Source organism: Zeus faber (assembly GCF_960531495.2).
Source record: "Zeus faber genome assembly, chromosome: 10".
In the NCBI taxonomy this organism is placed as follows: domain Eukaryota; kingdom Metazoa; phylum Chordata; class Actinopteri; order Zeiformes; family Zeidae; genus Zeus; species Zeus faber.
The window spans coordinates 18393152-18418169 of record NC_137199.1 but is presented as its reverse complement, the minus strand read 5'-3'; the positions used below and the strand labels follow the sequence as shown (position 1 = coordinate 18418169).

Sequence of the window (25018 nt, the reverse complement as noted above, 5' to 3'; positions counted from 1 at the left end):
AGTTAAAAGATTGTCATAAAAATACAGCAAGGACACAAATACAGTACTATGTTGTACTGCAGCACCACAATGTTAAATCCAGTAGAATGCATAATTTGCCAATAGAGTGCGTTATTCTGAGTGAATTGACTTCAGGGGGTGAATCAAAAAGCGATTGTATTACACCTCTTTAGGTAAAATGAGTAAAAATAAATGGTACTTACAGTTTTTACAGATGCATGCGGCCGAGTAAGGTCAGATATTTACTTTGAAATGTAATGTTAGCCTTCCAAAACAGAAGCCAATGAATAATAACAAAAGCAATGGACTTTAATTTAAAAAAATTTAATGACAATTTCATCCAAGGCCTGAAGATGAAGGCCTTGTTTTCCTCTAATGCATTTATTTTTATTATGATCATCATTATTGTTATTATTATTATCATCATCATTATTATTATTGTTTTCTCACTTTTCCTTCGTTTTTTCACATTTTTAATTTATTTATGGTTGATTCATACTTTTGTAATGTTGGGATATGGTTATCTCGTCCCATATTTATTGTGATTGTCATTGTAATTGCTGTTGATTTTATACACCGGGGGTTGTTTTTTTTTGTTTGTTTGTTTGTTGTTGTTTTTTTACACAATTTTGTTCACTTTAAACGGGGCTATTTTAAATTTAAAAATAAATAAAAAAGCTTTAAAATGGCCAGGATGTAATTGAATGACTATGCTGCATTCAAGGGAACCCCGTAAATCCCGCGTCGGTGTTCGGTAAACCGTGACGCGCGCTAGCTCATGCCTTCCATCAGGGGATCCAACCCCCGCGGCGTCTGGTGCCGTTGTCAGGCGTGTTTTACAACGACAATTCTAATAGTAAAAACCCTTTTATGAATGGACCTTAGTTCGTCGCTAACGGCGTGCGCCGCCACGCCGCGTCTGTAACCACGAAGACCCGGGTCCAATGGCTTCAAATGGCTCGTTTTGCCTCCGTCCGCGCGGCAGACCGGATTTCTGCCGAGCTCCCTTCGGGCGGGAATGCGGCACCGAGCGCCGCACGCATGCAGGACGTTGCGCGGGGGGGGGGGGGGGGGGTCGCTGGTGTTGGAGCGGGGGCGGAGCGCGTCGTTCCTCCGCCCATTCGAACTTCGTTTTCTTTACTACTTCCCCGCAGTCCACGGGTCAGGGTCGAAACGTGCCCGTACGAACAAAACCGAACCTTTGTCGTGTGTGTTTGTTCGTCGCCGATTACTCCTCCTCCTCCTCCTCAAAAAAAAAAGAACGAGTCCGAGGCGCCAGCCGGGCCTCCGCGTAACATCCGGTCTTTTCTCCCATTCATACGCCGGCCAATCGGATAAGCGTTTCCTGCTACAGCTGGACCAATCGCCGCCGTCCACGAAGCTGCAGCTATGTGGGCGGGACCCATTTAGCTCGACCGACACCCACGTCGCCCAATCGGCTCTCGACGCCCGGGCGAAGCCGTTGAAGATGTGGCGCCGTCGACCAGTCAGCGGCGGAGGGGGGCGGTGCTTGTGCCGGGCCGGTACCTGCCCCTCGGACTCCGCACATGATCCCGTGTAGTTCCAGGTGGACACAGCAGACAGCCGGAGGTGAGTGGCGGTGGATTAATGCTCTTTCTATATTAGATATAAATTATAATATCACCGAATTGACTGTCGTTTCGTGCGCTGTCCGCCCACATTGAGCCCAGCCGTTGCTAGCTGCCGCTAATTAACAGAGGCCATCTAAGCTAACGCTAGCTAATTAGTTAGCTAGCTAGCGAGCTAGTTAGTTAGCTAGCTGCACATTCACATTCACATTCACAGGTTGTTTAAAGATCCAGATTCTAAAAGTTAGGGGAGCAGTAAAACCACTCAAGTGTCTGGCTGGTGGAGACAATAGCTTATCATTTCAAGATCTGACTCAATGATTATAGTATTGTAATAACGTTGTAAAATATCTATAATCAATACTGTGTCCATCATTATATTGCTAGAACCATTTTGTTTTTACCACTCTGGTACACGCACTGTATGTCGAGATTGCATTTTACATATGTATGCAAACTTGCACAACTACCTATTTTTGACGTTGTGGGTTTTTGTGAGGTTTGTCAATTGATATATTATATTTAGGTTTGTCATATATTGCCATTTTTTATTTATTTCATATTTAATTGTTAAATAATAACTGCAACATCCGCTGATATAATATCGATATTGTGATTAGAAGACCAGATAAACCTCTGACGTGTAAATAGCTTATTAAAAGCACCACAAGTTACCCTCCTTAATCTCAGGACACTATCGAAATTGATAGAAATCGGTCCAAAAAATATCGCAATATTCCATTTTGCCAACGTCGGCCAGCACTCATGTTGAATTAAACCATCTGAAGACTTTACAGTGTGATCCAACACCTGCTTACAGATCCGTCAGCGGACTTGACCTACATCAATGGAACTCCTCTCCCACTAGTACTTGGCTTTATGCCAGCATTAACCACTCCTGTCAAGTGCATCTGGAGTATTATTCATGCCGACAGTTTCACACACTTTTAAGTTTGCCATTAACTGCTGTTTCCAGTGAGGGGTTTAGTTGTCCAACCAGTTTCTCACACCGTCTCCACATCATCATATGGATCGTTGACTATTTGAGTCAAGGCTGTTGATTCTTGCCTTCAGTGGTTATGTTTTGTTTTGGATGTCAAGAATAAGTATTCTTATACTATCCAGGTTAATGAAAGTCTCTTTGTTAAATAGCCTCACTTGCCCACGAAAGCGGACTCTTGAGTTAGGGTTAGAAGTTAAGGACTTTGCAAATAATTTGGGGTTTTTTTGTTAACTTATTTGTACACAGTAAGTGGAGGCTGTTGGATGCTGTTAATCAGTCTTTAGTAGTAACTTAGTTTTGCCTTCCCAATGTGTCAATACTCTTTGCTATACAAATGTGTGCCATGTTAGATAAGTAATGTGCCCTCAACATCCACACAGAAAGAAGAAACCCAATGCTTGCTATATTATCATTAAATTATTCGCTCTAAATCCACTGTTACTGACAACTCAAATAAACCAGATAAGAACCAGTTTAGGCTATTCTTGTGAACCGTCATGTCTTTAACTCATTTGCAAATTTGATTAGACAGAGGAATAGCCCCACTATTCAGAGAGAGACAATATGTAATTGACATTTACCTAAGAGAAGATACCAATTAAAGACCCTCTTTTAGCACCGTGAGATGTATTTACCTCAGTTACACAGTGGTTCATGCGTATACTTTACTGCCCTGTTCCAATGCTGAAGATTTGTCTCGGGGGCAATGAAGGAGTGACAGGGCATCCCCAGCCTAGTCACATTTTCTGAGCTGCCTTGTTTTTTTCACATAAATAAGGGGATGACTGGCAGTTGGTCCATCCCCTCCCCCGTTGCAGAAAAGGTCTGCACACACCCTCACATGAGTACATGTGACCCTCTGTAGTACGATCGGAATGGGGAAAGGATTGGCATGCCCATGTGCTTACACAGCTCTTGTACATACGGCATGTTTCACAGTGGGAGGACACGATGATTTGTTTTGGTTTTCCCTCTGAACCACCCCATACACCTCCCTTTTTTATGCAGCTGTTCCCTTCTGCCCTCAGTTGTTGCCAGACCTGTCTGGAAGTCTAAATTTGGTTATTTGTTTAGTGATGAAATGTGTATTATAGAACCTTAATGAATTAGTAGCCCTCCTTATACCAAATAAATAGTCTACACACCAAAGCAACACAAAATATTTAGTAAAACAAACTATAAGACTTATAAAATCACCAGGGAGAGAAATTAGCTTTCCACTGCCTCTACAGAGATTGTCCACATTCTCTTTTGGAGGTCCATATGTCCAGTCCGATCTGAGCCATTAGAGCTCAGCAGGCTTATGGAGGCTCTCCCTCTGACCGGGGTGCTCTCACTTAGGCTGGGCCTGGCGGTGGGGGTTTTACTGCCAAGAACAGCAGATAAGATTAAATGGTCTTATTTTCCTCCAGGGCCATGTTGTGGCATGGTTGCCAGCAGGAACAGATCCTTGATGTGTGATCAGTCTTGTATTGGTGTTATTGTGGCTCTCAAGGGGCATCAGGATTGTGTGAAATTAACCCCACCCGACACAACCATTGTTTTCCTTCAGAGGGGGAGGCTGAATTTTTCACAACCATTGTCACAATATTTTGGCTGATGGGAATTAATTTGACCTCTTTGGAGTTGGTGCATGCCCACAGGGAGACCTAACTAGGTCTCCCTGTTTAGTTGCCTCAGAAGGCGGCTGAGTTTCTCTTTGCTCTAGTCTGTTGCCGTGAATGAAACCAGGAAGATTGGTCAGTCTTACTCGGTTCATTCAGGGCAACAGGCACAAGTTATTTCTCAAAGGGTAATGACACTGAGTGTCTCAGAGCGAGGCTCCAGGATTGGAAGGCAGGGCACCCCTTGCACATTGTAACATATGATTGGTGGCCAAAAAGCCATTTGTGTGCAGGCCCCTTGTGTGTGTTGTGTTAACGGTTATCAAGCAACAGTCCCAGGTTACTGTAGATCATCTCGTGGGTCTGTGGTTAATGTCTTTAAAATGCCACTTGGATACGGGTAAGTGGTCTGTCATCGTAATGCTAATGGAATAGTAAGATAGACTCTCTACTGCTGTGCAAGACTATTAAGAGTCTAAGCCTGTTGTGCTAGCCAGGCATGCTTATCTCATCTAAGCTTATTAGCTGAAAAGTCTGGGGGGGGGGGGGGGGGGGGGGGGGTGTGTGTGTGTGTGTGTGTGTGTGTGTGTGTGTGTGTGTGTGTGTGTGTGTGTGTGTGTGTGTGTGTGTGTGTGTGTGTGTGTGTGTGTGTGTGTGTGTGTGTGTGTGTGTAATGTGCAGCAGGTCCTTGGGGTAACACATGGGTGCTAAGCTATAGGGTAGATGTGAGCCAAAACGATTGATAGTTTTGCCAGTAAGAGGAGGAGGCTAGTTCTTTAAGATCAGTCCGGGTTAATTATTCCTCAGATGTGCAGTAAGCAGGCGAGGGCTGGCGTATACGTCCCACACCTCATTGGAGTGCCGAACTTGGGGGGGGTTAAAAATAAACTCCAGCCTTTCTGCTGGATGTAATTAGTTTATGTTGTGTGTGTGTAATCAGTAACCTATAGTCTCCACTGGGGGGGGGGGGGGGGGGGTGTGTGTGTGTGTGTGTGTGTGTGTGTGTGTTCTGGGGGTGCAGTAGTCTTAATTCCCTGGGGACTAATCCCATGAACGCTAAGGGGACTGAGGGTGCCCAATTGTCACTATGGCAACAGGTACCAGGGAGACCAGGGTTAACGACCCAGCGACTTCGTTTGTGGCAACGATGGAGGGGCGACGTATGTCACTAAGTGGAGTTATGTAGCAAGCTGGTCTGCACTAGTAGGAACCAGTCCACCAGCCAGTTGAACTGGTCCATACCAGTATAACTGCTAACCTCAACTTCCTTATGGGGACAGGAGGTAGAGTGATCGGAAGATCAGCAAGGCACATAACTGCTCTTGGGGGCGGGCGGGGGGGGGGGGGGTATTGAGGTGGGCATGGTGGCACAGTGCATTGCACTGCTGAATCACCTTAAGAAGGTCCTTGGGTCGATTCCCGCCTTGGGCACTGTTGCAACCGTGCTCTCGTGGGTTATCTTCCGATTCGCGGTCTTGAATTTTGCATGTTCTCCCTGTGCTCAAATGAGGTTTCCTCCATACATCATCCAAGACACTGTAAGCCGCCCACCTTTTCGGGACACATTTCACGGCCTCCATTAACATGTGTATGACAAGTAAGAAGAGCTAAGCTTGTCTGTTTAAAAAAAAAATAAAAAATTATAATTATTATTATAATCTTGTATTATGTTATAAGCAGTGAACTGCCACTAAGAGTTCTAATGGAAGTGAAACTGTTGGCACAATGTGGAAGTGTAATGATGTTTTCTCCCTCTGAGTCCCTCAAGAGGAGGCTGCTTTGTTTACACCTTCCATCTTCTCCTGTGGGATGGTTGATCATCACTGACACAGTATCAGCAGGTCATTTAGAAGTCTTACATAAAAAGAACATCAATTTAACAGGAAGTCTGAACTGTCATCTTTCACTGATTAAATTATTTTCCCCTTAATTTTTTTTAATTCTCTTATAGAATTAGCTCTTTCACGCATATTAGTATAATATAATAGGTATTTGAGTCCTGTGCTTCAAGGGAACAATGTTAAAGTAGTCATGTCTTTAAGGTAAGCTGCAAATGAATTGCCCTTCTTGGGATCAATAAAGTTGTCTGAATCTGAATCCAAGGCTTAGACAGCTGCAACAAATCTGTGTCTTTTTCTCCCTCTGTCCCCCCAGACCATGCAGCGAAAGGTGAGGCTAAGTGTTGCTGTTTTACTGGCTGTGGGCTTGATGTGCCTCAGCTTGGCTCCTGTGGCTCAAGCCCAGGCCGAGGACCTGATAGAGGAGGTCCTCGGCGATGACATGGATGTGGAGGACGAACTGGATCTGGGTCTGGCTGGAGCTGAGGAGGAGGAGCTGGAGCCAGATGAGAATGACGTGCCCAAGGCTGCCCCAGCTGCTCCTAAAGTAAGTCAGTGATGGTTCACGAGGTCTGTAATTAATAGTAAAGTTCCCTGATATGATGGATTATTCAAATAATGGAGCACTGTAGCATCTTTCCAATGTGTGTTTTATTTTTCACCATCCTGGGAGTGGGGGCATTTTGTGAACCTGTCTCCCTCTCTCATGATGCGCGTTAGAGGGATGCGGCACTACCGATGGGAGGCCCGTGATCGGCACACCACAATAGCGTTTTTATTATAGATTTTGATATTATAGGTTATTTTACGTATGCTTATGTAACTAAACAAGTGTGTATGGAACAAAACCGTGCGTAATTGGGACACTTTCTCTGTGACTTTTTCCCCGATCACCTCCTCTCCATGCATTATACACAGAAAATAATCGTAACGAGTTGTGCCCCATTCCTGCGTGCCCCGCCCCCACACTGTTTTTAGCTGTTTTATTTGGAGGAACAGGGTGCAGCGCACGGAGAGCCATGTTCACGTCCGTGTCCGGACCTGGATGATTCAGGCATATAAAAATGCATTTATCATTTCCCTTAATTATAATTCCCCATTGAAATGTTATTCTTGTGAATTTTGTAAGATTCTAAGATTCTATCTGTTTTAGCCTGTTCCTCCTATTGTAATGCACAATGACTGACAAAAAAACAACAACAAAACGACCGCTCGACTTGAAGAATCTCAGTCGACTGACGGTTTCCGACTAATTTCCTCTTGGGCTAAGGGGGCAGCCATGGATGGACATGCTTGTGAATAAACATGACTGACTTGACCCCACCCCCCACCCCCCCCCATAAATTCTCCTTCAGCGACACCCAGAATCAACAGTACAGTGCCATTCCCCTCTTGAGAAAGAAATGTATTCATGTATACATGTATTCCGATAGAACCAGCGCAGTATCCCAGATTGCTCTGGTCTAGCTCCCTCTCACGCTTCCTGTTCTGCTTCTAGGTGACCTACAAAGCACCTGAACCAATGGGGGAACATTTCTTTGCTGAGTCATTCGACCGGGGGACACTAGACAGGTGAGCGCTTGTTTGTATACCAGGGGGTTCGGATGAGCTGGACAGCATACAGATATAATAAGTTCCCGTCCTCCACATGTTTAACATGTTTTGCAGAGCCTCTGTCACCTCCGTAACCTGCAGTATAGAATAGTATCGATGGATAAGGTGAAATGCTCTAGTTAAATAGTAACTCACAACTGGCAGAAAATTACAGGAACGATATCTTTTCGGACATGCTACATCATCATATAGGCGCTCCACTTCCTTTCAGCATGTTGAGGGTTGACAATGGCACAGTATATAAACTTTCACCACCATCTTGCCCTCACAATGCATTGTGGTATGCCTGTAGTATGCAGTGTTTGCATACTATATTTCACCGGATGTCGTATTTCATCCAGTTATTTTTCACATACTATTTGATGGATACTATAGTTTTGGACATACTTAACATTCATACATTTATTTAGCTTCCGAAATATTTGTTAATATGCCATTTTGGACATGGCACTAGTATTACAGTGCCCTCTATGGGTTGAAACATCATATTACATTGTCTTGCTGGCCACTGACACCTCTCGGAAAAAGGGTACAATTAATTACCTTGCCTCTTTCCTCAGCCTTCCCCAACAAACATTTGTATTGTGATGTAAAGTTCTTAATAATGGCACGGTAGTTAGATGCTTCAAGTTTTTAGAAACAAATCCCAACCTTTAAAGCGTCAATCCATAAAATCATCTGAGTAGATTACGCAACAAGTTGCAGAATCCCATTTGTAAAAAAAATTATTCCAACGTCGGGGTTTCTACTCGAGATTGTCACTTTCCAAGCATACTGTTCATTTTGGTGAATGTCTACTGACCACAGCTATCTACACTGGTTTATCAAACTCACTTCTTGCACTTACCCCCCTGCCACCAACAATGGAAACAGCACATACACTGTAGGGGAGCACATATGTAATTCAAATACATTGAATGATTGTTTATTTTATAGTGCCACATATATAAATATCAAATATGTTTTTTTTGTTTTATTTCACAATCAAGTTTGTTGTAACTGTTTGTGGTTGAGTGAACAGTGAGCTTTCTTTCCAGGCCATCAACAGCAGGAATCCAATTCTCTTCAAACAGTCGATGGTGTATTCGCAACAAATCCCTTCACATTGACGAGGGATTAAATGCTTGTTGTGAAAACGTCAATAGCTGACTGGGTGTTTATTTGCCGATAATTTATGGGCAGGAGTCTCGGCTGTGTAAATGTGACCAGATTTTAAATGTGCTGTATGGTGTGACTCACTTTATTTTCTGGTCCCCTTGGGTGTGCATTCAATTGAATGCTTAAATCATCCTCCCAATCCCCCGGGCTCTTCTTTTACCTCAATAGATCAACACAAACCCAAATGTTCACAACATTACACGCCATGTACTACAATGCACTCCAGTGAGGGTCCACTAGGGACAGGGGTTACATATCTTCTCGAAAAAATAAGACTTTTTTCTTTTTCTTTTTTTTTAAATCCGGGAAAATAAATAAATAATCTCGGGGAATTGTCAAAACACATTGGTCATATTTCAAGCACTACACTAAATGCAACAAGAAGAACTATAGGTTCCCAACCTGACCGCTTTAGTGTGTTATTTGGTGGTATTAATAAATATTAAGGCAAAAAGGCTGCAGAAATGAAATTCTAATAGAATTTGAATATTAAAAAAATAATCGATCACTATTCGAATGCTGAAATAACTATTAGATTGTGTATTTATTTTTGTTAATAAGTGATTATAAATGTTTTGGCTAACGTTAGCGAATCAGTTCACATGTGATGAGCAACAAAGTTTAATTTATTGCCTGTAGCCAAGCAATGTTAGATATAGTAATAAAGTCAATGATCACTAAATTTTTAACAGAACATTTATTTATTTTAACTTTGGCATTTTAAAGTAACGCTGTGCAATTGTGCATCTACTACAGTGCTCTTGCATTATAACAAATAAAAGCCTGTAAACATTAGAGATGGGCCTATGCAAAAATAAAATATGACAACGTGGCCTAATAATAAATAAAACTGATTCCCAGTTATATTTCCTGGGAAATACTTTGGATGGGCATTCCCGGGAATCCCGTTTCCCGGGATTAAACCCAACTAGGGACTGTACGGGCAACAATAATAGCCCATATAGCATGCAAAAAAAATGTATATTGTATTTCATTACAGAAAACAATCAATACAAAACAACAGCTGTATATAGCTAGCCGTAGTAGCTCGCATACGTTTGTTTGTTACGTCGTAAATTGCAAATGCTCATTACGAGACGGCTACGGTGTGAATTACTGATGGAGTCGTTAAGCTGCAGTAACTCAAACGTCACGGAGATTCCTTGTTCCACTTTTGTGGTACTCCAAACATTTTCCTAAGGTTGGCAGGTCTGCAATTGCCCCAATGTGCAGCAGTCGGCTGAAGCTCGTCTCTCAATATTGAATCAGTTTAAAATGTTCTGATGCCAATCACTCGGGTTGACCCAATAATCGTCATAAGTAAAAAAAAAAAAAAAAAAGTTAAAAGATACTGGAGTCCTTTGCTGTCTGGCCAGTGAACTGTCTTCATCACGCTGTCTGCCCATCTCGCCTCTGGAATCTGTCAGAAAGGATTGTCATGCTACATTGACTTCAGCACTCAGCAGAACTAAAGAAGCCTCTAGGCTTTCCCTTTACCTTTAAGCCCCTGAAACTTAATGTAAAGGTTAAAAAAAAAAAAAAACACGGGTGTATTGGTTTTTTTTAAGGCCACCATGCCTTTTACTGAAAAGGACTGAATTTGTTGGTGTCTGGCTTTCGACTAATGTGTTTTTGCCTCCGTTTGGTTCCAGCTGGGTCCTGTCCAACGCCAAGAAAGAGGACATCGACGAGGAGATTGCCAAGTATGACGGTAGGTCTGCACTCAGAATCATGAGACAGTTTTTTTTATTAACCGTTAAGCCTAGATCTCCAGCACTTTCAGCAGATGGAGAGATCTTTTGAAACACAGAAATTAAATTATCTGATTGGTTAATATTTGACAAATAAGTTAGTTATTAAAATCCAAATCGCCAGTCAGTACCAAAATTCATGCTAGCTGAAAAATTTGAATATAGATGTCTCCTTTGCTGAAAGGTAAAATAAACAAACATTGCTGACCAAAATAACTACACAGATGAGAGCGTATATAGCACGGAGTTATATTAATTTTGTATAAATCGTTCGGCCATCATCGATTCATCATTAATTAACAAAATAGCATTTTAATTTAACTTGGACTTTGACGCCTTTTACATGTCCTTTATTCCTGTTAGTAATACAAGGCCTTAGAAAGTACTAAATTGTCTGGAATTTGTTTCCTTTTTGTCCAATGAATCAACAACTGGCTGGAAAACAGCAAATGCTTCTTATTGTTGACTATGTTTGGAAACTGGCGGTGCTCCCATCAATTGCCCGCTGTTCCTTCTATATAGTTTGATCGGTATAAAGGCCGATCAGGTGACACAAACACGCAAGTTTCTCTTCCCTGTTATGCACGGCAGTGTTTCCCATACATAAATGTTATTTGTGGTGGCCTGCTACAATATCAACATTGACCACCACATATTAATTTCCTATTTCTTTGTTCTATTTAAACTAAAACTTAGCGCAACATAGAGCACATTGATTCGCTCTCACACATACACAACATACCCGTCTATCAATCCCCCCCCCCCCCCTCTCCGTGCACACTAGAGCTGAGCCCGGGCCAAAAAAAAACAAGCTAGACCCGAGCCAGTGCATTTTCTGTCTGATCCCGGTACAGGCCCGTGGCTACATTCATGGGCCCGGCCCGAGCCCGGCTTGAAACCAAATTTAAAACTGAGATTTTGGCTGTTTATAAGTAAACAAATTCCCAGTCGTTTGAATGACGTCTTTCCAGAATAACTTGCAGGATCTTACTGAATAGCCTACTTCCTCTCCAAAAGATTCACAAAGCCTGACACTTGCATTTCAAATCGTAACCTTTGACTGATTAAAAACATAATTGACACAAGGAATTAACAATCAGACTGCAAATGATAGAAATTAGAATAACAAATCTGTTCAGAATTACGCATGGGATCTAAATTAATGAATGTGGGATGAGGGGGTGGGAGCTGGGAGGGGAGGAGACATGCGTCACAAGCACATGTTGCAGGATTATAACGTTCTGATTATCACACCGAATTGCTCCGAACTCCCCACCCCAATTATTTTTAAAAAGCCGCTATATATATTTAACCACGAGACTAGGAATGGAGGGGAAATTCCTCCCAGACCCGTCCCGACAAACAGAGAACCTTATTTTTGGTGTTATTTAATTAATTGCAGAAAGTGTGGAAAGTGTGAAAGAAATATCAGAAACAAAAATGATTAACTCTAAATATTATAAAACAAGGGGCTCAATAATACAAGTGCACATGTTGAAATAACTGCCAAATATACACAAAAACACTCATCTATTAAAAAGAGCTTATCATGATGTTGAACTGGATGGACTCTGCAGCTGTGGAGTTCTTGTCCTTCCCAGCAGGGCTAACTAACCTAAATCCCGGCAATAAAATATGTATGTTATATGAAACACATCCTGTATTCTTATTATGCGTTTACATTTTTGGGTGTGCATTATGAATGCGGGGTGTAAAAAGATCAATTTTAAACACGAGGAAAACATAACGGCCGGTAAAAAAACAAAATGTGTGGGCGTAGGAGCGTCCACCACAGCCCAGGAAAAACAACGGTATCTGTTCATCTCTTCCGTGTGTAAGTCGGAGTGTGGCTGTTTCCAGGTAAATGGTCTGTGGAGGAGATGAAGGACAGCAAGCTCCCCGGAGATAAGGGCCTGGTTCTGAAATCTCGGGCCAAACATCACGCCATCTCTGCTCAACTGCTCAGACCCTTTATCTTCGACACCAAACCTCTCATCATCCAGTAAGCAGGAACACACACACACACACTCTTGTAAACTAGCTTAAACTCAATTTGATACCGGTATTGTTCTTATGAGGTCAAATTGGCCGGAGGTGGCCTTTTTTTAATGTAAATAAATGTGTGTGCACTATCTCACCGCTTCTTCATGTTTATTTCTCTGTTTCTGACATTTTCCCTCCTCGTCTTTCCTTCATCTTTTCTTTCTTTTCCACTCTCTCTCTCCTCCTCTCTGTAGATATGAGGTGAACTTCCAGACAGGGATTGACTGTGGAGGGGCCTACATCAAGCTGCTGACTCAGACTCCAGACCTCAACCTGGTACGAATTCAAACCGGCACGGGTGCTCATACTCGCCACAAACTCATTAACATGCGCAACCTCTCAGCCCTTACAGTATATTTACACTGTTTTTAATACTTTTTGTTTGATGGACCCCGAGTTGTCCGGCATTCGACAAAGACTTGTGAATAAAACTCAGGCCGTTCTGCTTCAGAGACATAAAGACAGTCATGTCAGGCCTCATGCAAACACCCTACCCAGAATGATTTAGTGCTTCGCCGTCTTGCACAAGGTCACCTGCATACTTGTTCGATGGTAAATAGACTGCATTTACATAGCGCTCGTCTATGATGTCACCCATTGGTTTCTGTAGAGATGTTTTAAAGCCTTGAGTCTGGCTTCATACTCACCGCCACTTTGGACGATGTTGAGCCATAACTTCCAAATTTGGGCAGCGGGGGAGAGTCTTGCTCAAACACGATCAAGAGACCTATCAATCATGGCAACTACGCCCTCAATTATACCAAATACACCCCTCTTTAATCCTGTCCCCACCCAACTTTGGGTGGTATTTATCGAAGCCTACATTCATTTTCCGAGTTAACAAACTGTGACTGTGTCCCATAGGACCAGTTTGTGGACAGGACTCCCTACACCATCATGTTTGGGCCTGATAAGTGTGGTGAGGACTACAAACTACACTTCATCTTCAGACACAAAAACCCAAAGACTGGAGAATATGAGGAGAAACACGCCAAAAAACCTGACGCAGACCTCCGAACCTACTACACCGACAAGAAGACCCATCTCTACACACTAGGTAATACACATCTCTACACACTAGGTAATACGCGTCTCTACGCGCTAGGTAATACGCGTCTCTACGTGCTAGGTAATACGCGTCTCTACGCGCTAGGTAATACGCGTCTCTACGCGCTAGGTAATACGCGTCTCTACGTGCTAGGTAATACGCGTCTGTACGCGCTAGGTAATACGCGTCTCTACGCGCTAGGTAATGCGCGTCTACGCGCTAGGTAATACGCGTCTCTACGCGCTAGGTAATACGCGTCTCTACGCGCTAGGTAATGCGCGTCTGTACGCGCTAGGTAATACGCGTCTCTACGCGCTAGGTAATAGGCGTCTCTACGTGCTAGGTAATGCGCGTCTGTACGCGCTAGGTAATGCGCGTCTGTACGCGCTAGGTAATACGCGTCTCTACGCGCTAGGTAATACGCGTCTCTACGCGCTAGGTAATACGCGTCTGTACGCGCTAGGTAATACGCGTCTGTACGCGCTAGGTAATACGCGTCGCTACGCGCAATGTAATCTACCTACATGCTAGGCAATACGCGTCGCTATGCGCAATGTAATCTACCTACATGCTAGGCAATCCACGTCTCTGCACGCTAGGTAATCCACGTCTCTACACGCTAGGTAATCGTCCTTTCTACGCACTAGGCAATCCACGTCTCTATGCGCCAGTTAATCCACATCTCTACGCGCCAGTTAATAGACGTATCTACGCGCCAGGTAATACACGTCTCTACGCGCCAGGTAATACACGTCTCTACGCGCCAGGCAATACACGTCTCTACGCGCCAGGCAATACACGTCTCTACGCGCCAGGTAATACACGTCTCTACGCGCCAGGCTATACACGTCTCTACGCGCCAGGTAATACACGCCTCTACGCGCCAGGCTATACACGTCTCTACGCGCCAGGCTATACACGTCTCTACGCGCCAGGCTATACACGTCTCTACGCGCCAGGCTATACACGTCTCTACGCGCCAGGCTATACACGTCTCTACGCGCCAGGCTATACACGTCTCTACGCGCCAGGCTATACACGTCTCTACGCGCCAGGCTATACACGTCTCTACGCGCCAGGCTATACACGTCTCTACGCGCCAGGTAATACACGTCTCTACGCGCCAGGCAATAAACGTCTCTACGCGCCAGGTAATACACGTCTCTACGCGCCAGGTAATACACGTCTCTACGCGCCAGGTAATACACGCCTCTACGTGCCAGGCAATACACATCTCTTGTCAAGATGGTTGAAAACACTGGCACATGAGACAAAAATACCCTCCTGTAAATACTGGTCAGTTGTCCTCTACTTTGGTGTCTATGGACCCTCAAGAGGAAAAGGGCTAAATTATTAAACATCTTAATTTATTTGTTTGTTTATAGGATGTTAGCACCATTAGATAATGTATAATAATGACTGTTTTCATCTGCATTCTGCTGTTATCTAAACTATAAACACTAAATCATATAAATACTTTATTTAATAATTTTCCAAAATCGTATCTTTTGCTGAATGTGTATCAAATTGAGGGTCCTTGATTTGAGAGGTTGAGAATAGGTAATAACATAGGTAGTTACCAGGTAACACACGCACACGCAGGCTCTGCTGACTCCTGATCCTCTGTCACCCCCTAGTGGTGAACCCAGACAACAGCTTTGAGGTCCTCGTCGACCAGACTGTGGTGAACAGTGGAAACATGCTGACCGACATGACCCCGCCCGTCAACCCCACCGCCGAGATCGAGGACCCCGACGACAACAAACCGGAGGACTGGGACGAGAGGCCCAAAATTCAGGATCCCGACGCCGTTAAACCCGAAGACTGGGATGAGGACGCTCCGCCTCAGATCTCGGATGAAGAGGCGGTGAAGCCAGACGGTTGGCTCGACGATGCACCGGAATACATCAGCGACCCAGACGCCGTCAAACCTGAAGACTGGTACTGACACACACTCAAGCCTCGGCACGAATACACATATGTACATCTGCATATCCAGATGAATTCCTGCTCATGTACTTGCGGGTAGCTTTTGGACACGCACAATGGGACATTGTTGAATTTATCAAACCAAACTAGGCCAAAAATGCAGGAGAAGAGACATAAACATGTTTGAGCAAAGGCTGTTGAGGTGTTTGTATCTTTTTAAACAGCTCCATTTTCATTTTCAGTCTCGTAACGATTTTTTGCAATTGCAATAATTATATATTATGATGGATAGGAATACAATGATACATAGTAATTAATGATGCAAGTTTTGAAAAAATCTGCTGCGTAAAAGCGTTTTTAGGCACAACAATCCCTAAAAACTCCTCGAAATCCCGGAGGTACAGAGTTTAAGTGATTTAACCACAGTTTATTTTTATTAGGTGTCCAGCCCCACTACAGGTAGTAGGCAGCCACGTTCTAACTTTTAAAGTAATAACACGCAACAAGTGTATCAGCTCTGATAGCGTTCTCGCCGCCATGTGCAGACAAGGCTACGACATTACCCACAATGCAATGTCTTAAAGGGACCGTTACGACTATCTGTCTTGGAATTGTTTTTAAAAAAGACTAAAAAAAATACAAACCGGCTTAAGTTATTTTTAATGACCATGGTTAAATTATATGTATTTAGTGATTTACATTTTCTCCCAGATTTTTTATTTCAAGAGATATATATTTAAGAGATATAATATTTCAAAGGTCGCAGGGAAAATAAAACTTGAATTTCTTATAATTCTAATGTCTAAATGTTTAAATTAATGTTCTGTTTAATTGGTTGGTTATTCATGTGCAATTTGTTGAACAAAAGCATGTTCGAAATAATTTCATTTCTTAATTGAGTGTGCATAGGCTATTCAATGTTTGTTAATCATTGTAACTTAAAAATTTATTTGTGGGCCAGATTTAACAATGTACTATAAAAGAAGAGGGCAACATTAAGGTGTCTCACTGGCTAGATGTGGCACCCGGGCCTGTAGTTTGAGACCCCTGCTTTACCATATTGTGTGTTTTCTCTCCGTCCAGGGACGAGGACATGGACGGCGAATGGGAAGCCCCTCAGGTTCCAAACCCCGCCTGTGAGGCCGCCCCGGGCTGTGGTGCCTGGCAACGTCCGGTGATCGACAACCCCAACTACAAGGGCAAATGGAAGCCCCCCATGATCGACAACCCCAACTATCAGGTAGGAGCAACATAATGTTTGCAAAAATACTTTATTTTATCCTCAGTACTCCCTAGGGCTGGGCCATATTGGCAAAGTAATTTCTACTATTTTTACTGGAATTTCCCTCCGGGTGGAAATATGTAAGAAACAATCATTGTAATGTGGATATTGTGACCAAGCAGGTCGAGGAATTGTATTTATGTATAGAATTAAATGGATGTGACATTAGGCAATAGGCAGGAGGTCACGGTCATGCAATTTAAGTTAAAGATTTAATTGCCACACAAATATTGCAATTCACAATTAGGTTTCCTTCAGCTTGTAATGATACACATCTACTTGTTGCATAAGAGCCACCAAACAAACATTCAGGTAGACAGTTAATTTTCCTCAGCCCAGCTGATGGAAATTCGCACCTTCATTCTATTCATTGACATTTTTAACATCTTACTATCGAGGAAGGAATCTCTGTGTCTGTTTATACTGTATGTCCCTGATTATCTCCACAAACGTTCATCCGATCTATCCGCTGTACACGTGCCGCGTGTAATATTAATAAACTTTGTATAAACAAGCAAACAGCGAGTTTATCCAAAAACGTGACTTGGGTGTGTTTTTAAATTTTTTTAAATTTTTTTGTTTTAACCCTGTGAGGATATTTCCCCAACCGCAAGTTGGCGAGACTTTGACGAACGGGCATGTTTCGAACGGGCACTGCACTTGTCTGAACTACAAATCTAGCAATCTCTGTCTGTATGTCCTCAAATTATCTCGACAACTGTTCATCCGATCTGCTTCACACTTGACAGGTGTATCGCTGGGGGCCCAAAGGCTTACAGTGTCAAATTTAGTATAGTTTGTTATTTAGCACTCCTGACTCGTGTGATATAAAACTTTCAATAAACAGCGAACAGCGGGGGGGACCTTCAGGGCTCTGCGATTGAGTCACAAGGAGTGTCTCTCCCTGGTGTATGACTTTAACCGGCTGTTTCATCTTCCATTGTGGAACACCGGACTGAATCATTGACATTTTGTTCAACTGTGCCATTAACATGTCTTACTTTTGAACGGGTATGCACTAGTTGGTTTAAAATTCCCCTTAACCCCCCCCCCCCCCCCCCAGGGAGTCTGGAAACCCAGGAAGATTCCAAACCCTGCCTTCTTCGAGGACCTGCACCCCTTCCGCATGAGTCCGTTCAATGCCGTGGGCCTGGAGCTCTGGTCCATGTCCTCAGACATCTTCTTTGACAACTTCTTCATCACGAACGAGCGCAACACGGCCGAGCGCTGGGCGAGCGACGGCTGGGGTCTGAAGAAGGCCGCCGAGGGTGCTGCGGAGGTGGGTGGAGCCTCCACACTACTACTGTGACGTCCATATAAAATCAGAAATCAGCAATCTATTAGATACCAATGTGAAGTGGAAATCCATAAGATGTGTGTGTGTGTGTGTTTGTGTGTATGTGGCGGATTATACTACGAGTCCCAAAATTCCGTTCGAAAGTACTCCTTAACACCTGCAGGTTTTTACAGGAGGGAAAAAAAAAAGCAGTCTACCCCCCCTCGGCCTACACCCCCAATCACTAGACTGCAATGCATGTCTAGTGATGCATGTCATGTCACATCACGATGTGACCTGTGCGAGCAGTCATGCTTGCATGTTGTGGGGATGATAAAAAAAATAATGTTTTTTGCTAAATTATTCCACAATAATGGACCGATCTGGATCAAACTTGGATGACGGCATTTTGTGACCGCCCCAAATACGCATTTTATTGATCTTGTCTGTGAGTGCGGCGGATCCATGAGATTAGATCCATAGACTGACGTCAATTTATCTTCTGGGCTGGACTCCTAAATAAAGCTGCAGGCAGCAATACACATGGTCCAGTTTAGTCTTGTTAGGTACGTATAACAGTTGTCCAGGCTCTGTGAAATGCAGCACGAGTTACAATTTCCCAAATTTACATTGAACGCCGCATCGGCTCCGGTGTGTCATCTGAACAAGCGTAACTACTATGCAAAGTAACCAGGGCAGTCCATCTACACAGTGCAACTCTCCGAAGGCGATTGAGCACCCAGAGACGAAGCCTGGACTGGTATAACATTGGTTCATGTCACAAAGCACCCCCGCTCCACACTAATCAGGGTATGCTAATGTTCTTCAACTCCCGGGAAATTTGCAAAGGTTTTTCACTAATGCCACAAATGTAGATTGACGTGGATAAAACCTGCGTCACAAGATGTCTGAAACGCCCTGGTTCCAACTAATCCATAACCATGTCCGTGGGTTCAGCGATTGTCGTGTTCCACTGTGTTGACACTTTTAGCCCAAAACATGCCAAGAAGATTAATAACAATAAAAATACAGGCAATAACAATTGGGATCCAGCCCTGTGGGGAAGGATAATAATGCTGATGGTGATAATATTAAAAGTCTTAGTAATAACGGGTTACTTTTCTTGTGTGACATTATGGCAGAGGAATGAGACTTTCCTAATGAGTCTGTCATTTGGATTTCTTCCTGGAGATAATGGAGGACCGATGGTTGTGCTGTCACTGCAATAATGTTTAATAGTTCATTCAGTGAGCAAGTCCATTCTCCCTGTCAGAGCTGTTCCTCGGGGCCTGTTTGTTTTCCAGTTAAAGCTTCTTGTAGTTGTTGTTTGAGGCTGTGATGTTTGTTTTTTGGCCTTGGGGATCGGCGTCCCCGTGTGATGAATGAAGCCCCCCTCTGGAGGGACGGTGGCTCGAGTCCCACCGGCAGGACGGAGATGAATGTTTCTACAGAGGGTTGTGGCGTTAATGCCATCCCCATGGTTGTCCAGTGCTCCTGTGGTTTCTGTCAGCTTCTCTCTCTCTCACCTCTGTCTTCCCTTTCTTCACTTCTGTCGTTCTCCCGTGATTACTGAAGAGTGAAGTTCAAACTGGGGTGGGGGGGGGGGGGGGCTATTTTTATTCTTTATTTTTTAATCCGATCATGCAGGGTTTTTTCTTTTTTTTGGGTTTTTTTTTTTGTTGTTTTTTTTTTGTGCATGTTCATCCATAGCGACCGTTTACTGACCACAACTAACTATGAAATTCACCTTCGCTTCTTCACATAACCAACCAGTGCATTCTTGGGAAGGGCAGACCCCGCCACCAACAATGGGAACAGCATATATATAGGAGCACTATAAGATTAGTTTGTTTTTGCTTAGCATGCCAGTGCCCGAAAGTTAAGTTGACACTCATTGAGTGCAGGTCATGTGATATAAGTTGTCCTGACAATAGTCTCTCTCTCTCGCTCTTTCTTTCTTTTTCTTTCTTTCTTTCTTTTTCTCCCCCCCACATCTATTTTTGTTTTCTATCTCTCTCTGTTCCCCAGCCTGGCCTTGTTGCCCAGATGCTGAGTGCTGCAGAGGAGCGTCCCTGGCTCTGGGTCGTCTATGTCCTCACTGTGGCCCTGCCCCTCATCTTGATCATCGTCTTCTGCTGCACGGGCAAGGTCAGTCTCACACACACACACACACACACCGCAGAGTACAGTACACACAACAGAAAACGCACACACTCACAGATAATAACACAGGAAATGTGAAACTGAGGCACACATGCAGAAAACAGAAAACTGTACATTGGCAAAAACACACACAATCACTGAAACCTGTGGAAGCAGGTAGCTAATTATGTCGTGTTGACGGCACGGTGTGTGTCGGTCTTTATGACTCTTCACAGAGGTCTGCAGACACTCAGAGTCAGTTGAGCCTCAGCTGCTTACAAGAGGAGCTTAAAGGACCCCGCCATCCAAACCCCCTCACTAATGAAGTGAATTTTGTTTTTGTTGTGAGATCTCTACTAGCTGACCAGTCTGAACCGTGTTGTGGTACCTGTGTCTGGTGTTGATTCTAGTTGTGTACTGTAGACTAGTTAACTGTGCAATTTGTGTCTGTCAGACTCTGAACAGTGCAGAAGCTTGTCTGGTCTGACTGTGTGTGTCCTTATCCAAGACCTGTGACCTCTGACCCCCTGGTGATTATCTTATTCTCACTGCTGTCAGATGTAGTTCATCCACTGTGGTTATCTGTACCAAACTGTCCAGGCTTTGAAATAAATTATACACTATACAGCCAAGCACAATTTACACATAATACCCAAAACGCAAAAGGCTTCCCAAATGGAAGAATGGATATTGTATCTTCCAAACCGCTCCTGTAGATCCCCAAAGGGCTCTCATTGGCCTGGTTTAATTGGCATCTCCTAGGAATGTGCATATGGCACAAACATAAACTATCAACCATTATTAAAAATAATAACATTATTACAACAGCACTGATCCTGGATCATCTTCTGCACTAAAATCACCAGTTTACTGTTGTGGCAGAGAGAACAGTGAAACTAGGATCAGAGCATTATTTTATATTCTAACTAACTCATTGTAAATTAAATAACAGTGAAGTTTAGCCATTTTTTTACTTATTTTTTGCTCGGGGCCTCTTGAAGGACCTCAGACCTTACATTGAGAGCCGCTGCTAAACGGCCTCGTCGCTCAGGGGTCAGGTGTCTTGTTTTAAGAACGGCTGTGCCTCTGTGTCCAACAGAAGAAAACTCCAGCAGCGGAGTACAAGAAGACAGACGAGCCTCAGCCGGACGTGAAGGAGGAGGAAGAAAAGGCGGAGGCGGAGGAGAGTGCTCCAGGTCCGCCCTTAATTTACTCCTCCCTGATATCGCAGCCCCTGTCGACCACTCAGATAGTTTGTCAATGCAAAATGTATTTCTGTGTCGTTTCTGTGTCTGATGGGTGAACTGTGTGTTGTAGCGGCAGAGAAGAAGAGCGACGTAGAGGACAGTCCTGCAGAGAAAGCAGTGCAGGAGGAGGAGGGGGAGGAAGAGGGGGAAGAGGAGGAGGAGGAGGAGCAGGAGGGGGAGAATGGCAAGACGGCTGAAGAGGTAAGAGAAGACGGTTTGAGAGCTTGATTCTTCACTTTTCTGCGTCAGTCAGCAGGGCTCAGAAGAGACCCTGCAGAAGTGAATCCACAAGCGACAAGTACATGTTCCGCTTCATTCTGTGATACAGAACTTGTGTGTGCGTGTGCGTGTGTGTGTGTGCATGCGTGCGTGCGTGCGTGCTGAATTTCATGTTAATGTGCCGCACAGCGGCAAATCAGCACTGTGCTCATGACGGGGCTTCAGTCTATACGTCAAGAAGTTACGAGCGTGCAAAGTAATAATCTTGATGTTTTTAAAATTAACCTGATGTTATCAAGTGACATTTGTTCCGTTGAGTTTACATTGAAACCACGCCTAAAATGATCTCCTTGTCCGATGATGGCAACATGTATTTTTCTCAAAGGTCGTTCATCCCCTTGAAAAACAGTTGCTTTAATAAATACTAAAATATGGCAAATTAAATAACTTTTAAAAGAATAAATGTTCAGGGCTCGGTTAAAGGAGGTGTCAGGTGTGCACCAGGCGGAAGCGCTGAACTTGACACGGTCCGGTGCCTTTAAATAATAAAAATTAAAAAATCCTCCATCTCCGTGTGTGTCTTCCATCCAGAAGCTGGAGGAGGACGTTCTTAGAAGATCTCCCCGGAACAGGAGGGTCAGGAAGGACTGAGGAGGAGGCTGCTGGAGCTCTGCTCCTTAAAACCAACAGCCTCCACCACCCACCCTCCCCTCCGATCCCTCCCTCCTGTGACCCCCCCCCCCCCCCCCCCTCACCCTGCTCTAACCCGGTTCCCTCCCTGTGTACCCCACCCCCACCCCACCCCAAGGCAAGGGAGTTCAAATGGAACCCACGGAAGCAGTGAAACCGTCTTTCATCAGAACACAAGACCATGACCTCGGACATGATGGACAGGCTGATGATGATGATGATGATGATAATAATGATTCCTGTGTGATAGAGACTGAGTTAAGCGTTAGATTTAGATAAAAGGGCTTTTTGAAAAGATTAACTAAAACGTCCCGCACCATTCCGTATCATGTAACAAGCAGACTCCCGACCCGATCACGTTTCCCCCTCCCCCGCTGAGCGCCGTGCACCCACCCTGAGCCGACCCCACCCACCCCCACCCTAGATAAGCAACCTGCCGCTCTGTGTAGCCCTGCGAGATGTTGTTAAAGGCGGTCTAGTTTAAAACATGCGGCTCCTGCATCTTCGGCTTCTGTCTGATTGCTCGCTCTGTGATCTGCTAGTTTTCCCTGTCTGTGTGTGTGTGTGTGTCTGTCTGTCTGTCTGTCTGTCTGTCTGTCTGTCTGTCTGTCTGTGTGAGAGGTTTGCTTCATGTAGCATAGACACTGGTCACTGAGAACTAACTCCAAATCTCTTTAAATGTTGTAATATCGGTGAGAACCCTGCTGTTTTGGGGGTGGGGACGGTCCCTCCTGCATGACTCCTTTGGTGGGGGTGTGTGTGTGTGTGTGTGTGTGTGTGTGTGTGTGTGTGTGTGTGTGTGTGTGTGTGTGTGTGTGTGTGTGTGTGTGTGTGTGTGTGTGTGTGTGTGTGTGTGTGTGTGTGTGTGTGTGGCGGGGGAGTGGGGTGGGAGTGGGGTGGGGGGCTTTTGGGGTGGTGTGTTGGTATGGCACTGGCTCAGCTGTGGTCAGAGGTCAAGGTGCAAAGGAGCCCAGTGCTTTACATTTGCCCCCTCCCCGAGTGAGAGGTTGATTACGTCGGTTTGTAAATCTGCTGTCTTTTTTTTTTTTTTCCCTTTTGTTTTAAATACATGTGCATGTTTTTTTGTTTTTTTTATTTCCTGATTGTTGATTCCATTGATGCTATTTGTTTTCTTCTAGTCTTGATGTAACTAATTGGATCGTAGCAGTTGTTTAAAGTAACGTTTTGTAGAAAAGAGAGAATGTCTTGTTGTCGTATAGGGAGGGGCGGGGCAGGACGGGGCAGGTCCTGCTGAAGCGGTGTGTGTGTGTGTGGCGTTGCCGGCAGGGACCCGCCGGTCTGAAGGGTCAAAGGTGAAAGTTCAAAGGTGACGGGGGGAAGTCAGAACCGGGTCTTTGCTCGGTGCGAAGTCACCGCGGCCCCACTGTAAGAACACGGCCCTGTGCTGAGTCGGTGTATTCCTGGACATAAACGGTGATGCAGCAGCAGCAAGAACAGAGCAGCTTCTACTTTCAACACCCACCAGTGCAGTCCGAACAGTCTTCCTCGCGGCGTTTTTGCAAACAAACCAGTTCTCCAGCTGTTTTAAATTAACCCCATTTTCACTGAAAAGGCACTAACAACAGAATCCTCGCATCCCCCGGGCTGCACCTTTTTTAATGTTCCCCTATTTTGGATTATGAATTATTTTGGGTGACGCCAACTTGACTGACCGAGACCGAGGAGGTCGGTCGGTCTGTTAGACAGCCAGTGACATCAGAAGCCAGTTTAAAGAGTTAGACGCCCCATGTTTATAAAAATAATAAAATAAAAAGTTGGCACTTGTCAAGGTTAATAAGCGACTCGCACCCCGTCGGAACCGGACCGAGCGCTGCCGATGACCGGGCGCTGGAACATCGGACACCAGATTTACTAACGGCTATTGGAAGGGAACTCCAACAACTTGTTTTGGAAGCCCAAATGTTTCTTCTACGAGCGGTAAAAACCCGGGACTGACTCCCTCCCACACCCGAGTCCTGGTTGACGGGCTGTTGATGTGAACATTCATCTTGTTTTATGGTGATGAGGTGAAAAATGCAACAACTGAAAAACATGTTATTTAACAAGAGAGAAATAAAAAAGAGATTATGGCTAAGCGAATAAAGGAGTTTGGAAAGATGTGTTCTTCTGTCAAGATGTGTTCTTTGTTCCTGAAGTCAGGACGTTGCGTTAAGAATCAGCCTTGAGATGGTGGTATGTTCAGGTTGGTTTGTTTTGTTTTTTGATTTTTATTTTTTAAATTAATCCTTTTTTTTTTATTACTTTGACTTTTTTTTTTAAACCCCTTTTCTCATACGGTAAAAACAAAGCTGTAGTGCTAGTTTTTACTTGATACCGAGTGGTTTAGTGTCTGCCATTGGTTTCAGAGGAAAATGTTTTTCTTGCTTAAACTTTATTTTTTCATTATTTGGAGTCAACCTGTTGAGAAACTTCTAAGATTGATCCAGGGCTAAATCCCCAAATATCTAAAAAGCTGAGGTAAAAAAAAATTATTAAAATTATTTTTTTTTTTTTTCTTCTTTTTAAGGTGGTGTGGCTCAGCTCTAGGTCGTCTGAAAAGCAGCAGTAACATCCACAAGATGTGA

At 44.1% G+C, this 25018-nt stretch overlaps 1 protein-coding gene across 2 annotated transcripts; it reads left to right on the top strand.

Annotated features, from left to right (window-relative positions):
* Positions 1-1560: 1560 nt before the first annotated feature.
* On the top strand, positions 1561-23300 carry canx (calnexin). Of its 2 annotated transcripts, none has more exons than XM_080008062.1 (14): positions 1561-1590; positions 6351-6581; positions 7533-7606; positions 10459-10517; positions 12418-12559; positions 12795-12876; positions 13465-13657; positions 15286-15589; positions 16661-16817; positions 17923-18138; positions 20164-20283; positions 21377-21473; positions 21595-21725; positions 22338-23300. In XM_080008062.1, exons 2-14 carry the CDS (start codon positions 6354-6356, stop codon positions 22392-22394), a joined length of 1860 nt encoding a protein of 619 aa, XP_079864188.1. In that variant the 5' UTR covers positions 1561-1590; positions 6351-6353; the 3' UTR covers positions 22395-23300. The 2 variants fall into 2 exon arrangements, with proteins under 2 accessions (XP_079864188.1, XP_079864187.1); XM_080008061.1 differs by having other exon boundaries at positions 22335-23300.
* Positions 23301-25018: the final 1718 nt, after the last annotated feature.